This window comes from Paracoccidioides lutzii (assembly GCF_000150705.2).
Source record: "Paracoccidioides lutzii Pb01 unplaced genomic scaffold supercont2.16, whole genome shotgun sequence".
In the NCBI taxonomy this organism is placed as follows: Eukaryota; Fungi; Ascomycota; class Eurotiomycetes; order Onygenales; family Ajellomycetaceae; genus Paracoccidioides; species Paracoccidioides lutzii.
Genome location: NW_015440962.1, coordinates 718,883 through 726,200, shown reverse-complemented (window position 1 = coordinate 726,200; position 7,318 = coordinate 718,883). Strand labels below are relative to the sequence as shown.

The 7,318-nt window shown below is 50.1% G+C and overlaps 1 protein-coding gene across 1 annotated transcript; it reads right to left on the bottom strand.

Annotated features, from left to right (window-relative positions):
* Positions 1 to 545: 545 nt before the first annotated feature.
* On the bottom strand, positions 546 to 1,187 carry PAAG_06048 (hypothetical protein; the record flags this gene model as incomplete). The annotated part of the gene is made up of 1 exon (XM_002792214.2): positions 546 to 1,187. The coding sequence occupies one exon, from the start codon at positions 1,185 to 1,187 to the stop codon at positions 546 to 548; it is 642 nt and encodes a 213-aa protein (XP_002792260.2).
* Between the last annotated feature and the right edge of the window lie 6,131 nt (positions 1,188 to 7,318).

Below are 7,318 nucleotides of genomic sequence, written 5' to 3'. Positions count from 1 at the left end.
CAGAAAAAAAAAAATAATATAAAAGTGCATCAAATCAATCAATTGACATAAAATAAGACAATATTATATTAAATGAAGTGAGCAGTGATTAATATATGCTATATTTGACAAGAATTCCCTGAATTGGCAGTTATTTGCGCAAAACAGGTCTCATAACCTGTGAAGGATAGATTGCTTGATTGATTATGAAGCGATCACTAGCTACGCAGAAGTTATATACAGTGTGGATTACATAAGAAGGCGGATAGGCCTGACACTAATGCTATGACATTACCACCAAAAGAGAGACAAAATGACACCTCACAAGGATGTGAAATGATAGGCTGGATTTCTGGAGCAGTTAAATTGGGAGATCATTGGTATGTAGTTCGCAGTGTGATACGTAACTGAGAAGCTGGGGAAAAGAAAATGAGAAAATAAAACCGAACGGCGCAGAGGCATGATGAACAAGTGAAGATTCAAGACTCGTAGTAAAGGTGCTGGTTGCTCGGAGCTCGGAGAGGCGTGCAGATGAGTGTGATAGATAAGAGAGAAACGCAGCACCATCATTTCTTCTTCGGGCTGAGTTTCTTCCCCTTCGCACCAGGGCCAAGAGCGGCCTCCCGCATTTTAGTTTCCCTAGACTTCGCCTCAGCCTTTTCACGCTCCCGTTCCTCCCGCTCCTCCTTCTCAGCCTCCTTGCGCGCCTTTTCCGCCTCACGACGCTCTTTGATAATAGCTAGCCGCGCAAGATCAGCACGAGCTTCTTCAGTCTTGCCTTCCGCGTGCAGCTTCATATATCGTTCACGCGCCTGCTGTGACTGAACTGCCTCCCTCTCCTTACGAGATAGTGGACCGTTCCCAGATTTCGCGGTTACAGCTTCACCATTAGTTTCCGCCGGACTCTTGGCGGCTTGGGATCGCGATTTGGCAGTATGGTTGGGATTTGCGGGCATGTCTTCATCTTCATCTTCGTCTCCGGAAGGGGGTAGTTCACCTGGCAAAACAATTTTCTTTTTGGCGATGGCGGCCTCTTTTCTGGCCTTGGCGGCAGCTTTGCGTTCTTCACGGGTCATCTCTTTGGAGGGGCCGGAATCTGCTTCAGATTCCTCATCCTCATCTTCTTCGGATTCCTCTTCCCCTGATGAGGGTTCTATATCATTGGGATCCTGGAGAGTTTGGCACAATACGTTACGGATGAGCCTCATGCCGTTGGTGAGACTTATTTGGTTCATTGGTCTCAAGAGAAACCAGAATGAACTTTGCAACGGAGGAAAGGGGGGGGGAAACGCACCCGCCACATGCCTAGGGGCGTCCCATCCTTATCTAGGGGTTGGAGATTACGACTGAAATGTTTGCCTCCTGAATGTATTAAGAAAAACGGTCAATATCTTATTTGGCAGGCCATGACAGGGTAATCATGATATCGGATGCAGACCTCCGCGAGTGGGTTTGCTAAATTTTCCTCCGCGTCCACGTGGTGCCATATTTAGAACCAAGAGAAAGGGCGTATAGCGTATAATAGAGGTAGTTCGCGAAGATAAGGGTGTGTTTGGTGAAAAAAGAGGTAGCGACTAACTGTTGAAATTGAGCGACAGATGAGGCGCTTATAGGTGGTTATAAGCGTGGGGTTCTGACGGAGGTTATGTGAGAGGCAAAAGCAGAAATCGTAGTTCTGGATCCCCTGCCAACCGCCTGGATAAACAAAATATGGGTCCCGCAGGTAATCTCAGCTTTTAAAAGGCATACGAACAAGATGTCTATATCGATGGCAGGTTGAGAAACGGAGAGAGTTGGTTTAGGCACATCCATCCAGGATGACTCAGCAGCGCCAGGCATGTGACCTCCAAGCAACTTCACCGCCTACTTCACATTTTCAAAGCAAAAACTTCTACCTTACGACGCTCAACGCAACTCTCTGATCGTTATACAAAAACATCTTAATCAATCCTGATCACATCCCTATAAGCTCTCTCCCATCCCCTCAGGCAGCAAGCCTGATGGCGTGCCGACGCAGCGCCGCCAGCGCGCCCAGCCCCCCAACACCACTGAACGCGTCCCGAGCCTTGACGCGCATCTGCTCCCCCATACGCCGTCCACCCAAGAGACCCCATCTCCTCACCCCAATCGCCCGCCGCACATGTGAACTGAATGACATGGAGTCTCCAAGCTCCCCTACACCAGCAGGCAGCTCAAAGAGCAGAAATGTCGCACCAATTCACCTCAACCTACGTGGCCCGATGGCTAGCGATCTCCTAGCCGCCCACGAGGCTGAGGCACAGAAATCCCATGCAGAAGCACTAGCGGCTGCAAATATGCTTGATCGGATTGAAGAAGACCTAGATGTCATGAAGGCAAAAGGCCTATCAAGGGCACTGGCCCTTGGAGCCGCTGTGAAGGCGTTAGTCAAGGACTGGTACAATGGAAGTCTAGAAACAGCTAAGCAGTCCACCACAATCAAGCCTGCTGGCTCCACTGGTGCAAATGATGCAAGAGCTCCTACCTACGCAAAGACAGCTGCAGACAGCACCAATGTAACAAAAACACCAGCAACCATACTGCAGAAACCCCTGCTTAGGAATAACCCCAGAGAAGGAAAAACACCACGAATCCTCGCGCGCCTGCCTTCAGATCATCTAGCTCGCAAAGCAAGCCCAATTGCTACTCTTAGAAAGCTGAAGGCTGAACTCCCAGGGCCTTTGGCAGCAGCCATCACAGCAGTTCAAGCCATCCCCACAGGCATTGCCATCATTCCTAGAAGCTTGCAAGACATGGAGGCCCTGCTAGCCCAAAAGAATGTTTTAGCAGCCACCCTCACCAATACTCAGATAGAGAAGGAAGAACATTGGATCACCTGCCTGATTCCTGGGCTGCCCATGGAGATTAGTGACTATGGTGGTGGAACTCTGCGTCTCTCAGCAGAATCCATGACAGAAGAATTCACACTCCAAACCAGAATCAAGCCTGTCCAGAGTCGCTGGGCAAAAATACACCCTGGAAACCCAACAGCCACTCTTATATTACACTTTTCGCAAGAGACAGCAGTAAACCTGCCATCAAAAGTGGAACTATATGGATATCAAAGACCAGTGATCAGAAAGGCACCTAAGGTCAAAATACAACAATGCAGCAAATGCTGGGGATTTCATCAAGAGAGATACTGCCTCCGCGTCCCTCGCTGCAAAAAATGCAGTTCTAAGAATCATGTGAAAGGAAATCCATCCTGTCATAAGGAGAATGAAGCATGTGGATGCCCCAATCGCTGCACTAACTGTCTTGGACCACATGCCGCGGATGATCCATCCTGCCCCGCCAGACCAGGGATAAAGAATGGGACTGTTCAAAGGCACTCAAGAAACCAGCTGAGGGATATCCGCAATGCACAGAGTAAGGCATACTTGGCCAAGGCAAGTAACAGCAAATGCGCTGGTCGAGGGCCATCAGCAGACCTGAGGTTGAATGATTCTACTGAGCGTAGATCTAACCTCACACCAACATCAAACACAGCATCAAGCACAGCATTGAGCACAGCATCAGGCACAGCATTAGGCATGGCGCCCAACCCAACATCTAATGCAACACCCAACACGTCATCTCACGCAACAACACCCTCCTTTCAGCTACTCAATGAAGAAGAACTCTAGATCTCCGCAATTCCTGCAGATTATGCAAGTCAACGTAGGAAAAGGGGGCCCAGCACACGAGACGGCCCTCAATCTAGCGTTTGAAAGAAAGACTGACATCCTTCTCATACAGGAACCCTGGATTCACAGGAACTTAAGCCAACGCATCTCCAAAAAGCATCCAGCATTCAACTGCTTTGCCCCAATTGAAAAGTGGGACAGGAAGCCACGGGTCCTCACCTATGTGCGTAAACACCCACAAATCCATGCTCATGCAGTCCCAGGCCCCTGGGCAGAAAACCGGGACATCCACATGCTGCACATACAGGCCTGGGGTCTACAGCTTCAGACAGTCAACATATACAATGCACCCCCAGGCGCAGAGGATCCTGGACAAGGTGTGGGCTGTCTTCTCTCCTGGTCTGTCCCAGCACTCCTGTTGCTCCTTGCTGGCGACCTCAATATCAAGCACCCCGTGTGGCAACCAGGAGTGCCTCCAAGCATGTGGGCGGAACCATTCCTGCAATGGACCATGAATTTCAACTTTACTCTCACCATGGACCCAGACACTCCCACACGTGGGCATAACATGATAGACCTGGCCTGGGCCACCCCGGAATTAGTTATCAAAGGAGTGGACACACAGGTGGACAGATCCCTTTACACTTCCTCTGACCACCAGACTCTTCTCACCAAAATCAGCCTTCCACAGGGCGCAAGGCCTGACAGGCCAACCCATTTTTTCCGTCTCGACACCATGAATGAGAAGGTCTTTAACCAGACGCTGGAGGCCTATAAGCCAAAACTAGACAAACTATGTGATATCCCAGAGTACCCCAATACAGATCAGCTGGATGCCCTGGCTAAAGGTATCACAGATGCACTAATAGCTTCCCTGGAAAGTTCCACCAAGAAGAGCACCGGGCAAGGCACAGGTCAGCCATGGTGGAATGAGGACTGCCAGAAAGCAGTGACAACACTACATCGTGCACAGCGCCTAGGCTCTAGTTTTTTACGAGAAGCAAAAAGCAACGTAGCCAGGACCACCAGGAAAGCCAAGAGAGAATACTGGCGAGGCAAGATAGCAGAGGCCTCAGTGGGGAAAGATATCTTTAAGATGATCAAATGGGCCCATTCAACTGGCTCCTTTCATTCCCCCCCTCTTGTAGATGAAGAGACTGGGCGAACGCGAACAACCCCTAGAGAGAAAAGAGACCTTCTGCAACGGGTGCTCTTACAGAAGGCTGCAAGCAGAGAGGATATCCCAATTAGCTGGTCCAACCCACCATCTGTCAAATTACCTTTTCCTGTTGCCTCAGCACATGAGATACAAAGTTCTCTGCTGAACACGGGTAATACCACTCCAGGAACTGATGGAGTGCCAACAGAGGTGCTACGAAAGGCATGGCCACATATTAAGGTATCAGTGGAAAGGCTGTTCAGAGCCTGTCTTAGGGTTGGCTGGCACCCAACCTCCTTTCGAGATGCCACACTGGTTGTGCTGCCTAAGGTCAACAGAGATCCAACACTCCCGCGATCCTACAGGCTTATAGCCCTTCTCTCAACGTTGGGGAAGGGACTGGAACGCCTGGTAGCCTGTAGGATGGCCTGGACAGCTATACAAGAGAAGATTGTCCACCCCCAGCATTTTGGAGCCCTCCCTGGGCGGGCTGCCTCAGACCTAGTGGCAGCGATGGTTCATGATATAGAGGAAGCCTGGGCCCATGGAAAAGTAGTCTCTCTTCTTACTCTGGACATCAAGGGTGCTTTTGATGCTGTACTCAGAGGAAGGATGCTGCGGAGATTGCAAGAACAAGGCTGGCCACCAAATTTAATTAGATGGGTGGAAAGCTTCATGACAGGACGCACAGGCAGGATCAGATTGGATGGACTCCTGGGAGAGCTCTTTGATATCCCAGCAGGGCTTCCACAAGGCTCGCCAGTCTCACCTATTCTATTCATGCTGTTTATTCAGCCTCTGTTCTTTCTAGGAACTATACAAAGAAGACGTGCACGCTTAGGCTACGCAGATGATCTAGGACTGCTTAGTGCTGGAACCACTCTTGAAGGGAATGTTGTTACTCTCCAGGAGGATTTCAAGTTGCTAAATGATTGGGCCAGCAAAGAAGGGCTGACATTTGATTTTGCCAAAACTGAGATAGCACACTTCACACGGCGCAGAACCCTTTCAAACCCCTCAATCGACCTTGAAACTACATCTGGCACTCACTCTATTACAGCAAAGGCAGTGAAAAGCTCCATAAGATATCTAGGAATCTGGCTAGATAGAAAACTGAGCTTCAAGAAACACGTGGAGACCATGGCGGCTAAGGCACGACAGGTGTCTAATGGCATACGAGCACTAAGCAACACAGCAAGAGGCGCCCCAGTACAACTGCTTAGACAATCCATTCAGGCCTGTGTGCTCTCTGTGCTCTGCTATGGAGCAGAGGCCTGGTGGCCTGGAGCCACATGAATGGAGAAGGGAAAGGAAATCTCCAATTGAATGGATTGCCTAGTCAGAAAGCTAGATCTAGCCCTTAGAGATGCTTTGCGAGGGGCACTGCCAGTCTACAAGACCACACCCATTTCAGCTCTACACCGTGAGCTAGGAATCATGCCAATGAAAGAGACACTAGACAACCGGCGTGCTGTATTTGCAGTAAGAATCAAAAAGCTTGACAAGAGGCACCCGCTAGTGAGACGCTCTAATAAAGTAGCTACCACCAAACCCTATACCACACGTCTGTCTAGAGCGTCCAGTCATGCTGGTGGGATAGAAGCATATGACCCTCTACTCACGCCCCCTTGGATGAGATTTCCCAGGAAAGAAGATCTGCAGATTGGGTATGTGGCAGGCCGCACAAAGGAACAGGCAGCACAAGACTTTAAGAGCTGGCTACAACAACGCAATCCCCTGGATCTGGTGGTCTTTACCGATGGTTCACAGATAGAGCACCCTCAGCGTGCGACTGGTGCAGGATGGGCTATATGCTGGGGTAGCGAACACCGTCTAATCTCCACAGGAAACCTGCCAATGGATAAAGCAGAGGTCTTTGACGCAGAGGCAATGGCAGCCCTGCAGGGCCTAAAGGAAGCCACCACCTCGCCTCAGGCGAAGTTTGCCAGCAACGTCTACATTTGCCTAGACAATTTGGAGGTAGCACGAGCCCTTGGATCCGTGCCAAACACCTCTAGCCAGCAGGTCTTCGCGCAGTTTCTGAAAGCCATAAAGGCCTGGCAGAGCAGGGATAGGCTCCCATTGGCCACCCAGAGCAGGGTGGTCATTAGATGGGTCCCAGGCCACGCAGGCGTGGCTGGTAATGAAAAGGCAGATCTTGAAGCCAAAGCAGCCGCAGCGCAGGCAGCAAGTGCAAGCATGGTACCTCAACCTGACAGCATAGGCACTCTAGCTTATATAAAGCGACACACTATGGAACAAACCACATGGGCCTTTGAGAACTACTGGGCCAAAAATCGGCCCAAACACTATATGGAGCTGGAGATCCCACTAAAGAGAGCCTCAACAGAGGTAAAACTTTCACGCTTCACATTAGGAAAGCTCTATGCCGCCCGATCAGGTCATGGAGACTTTGCAGCCTACCACAGCCACCTTAAGCATGAAGATGCAGAGTGCTACTGCCGGTGTGGACATAGCAAAACTCCAGAACATTTCTACTATTGCACTCTTGCAAGAAAAGCAGCAAAGCGGCGCC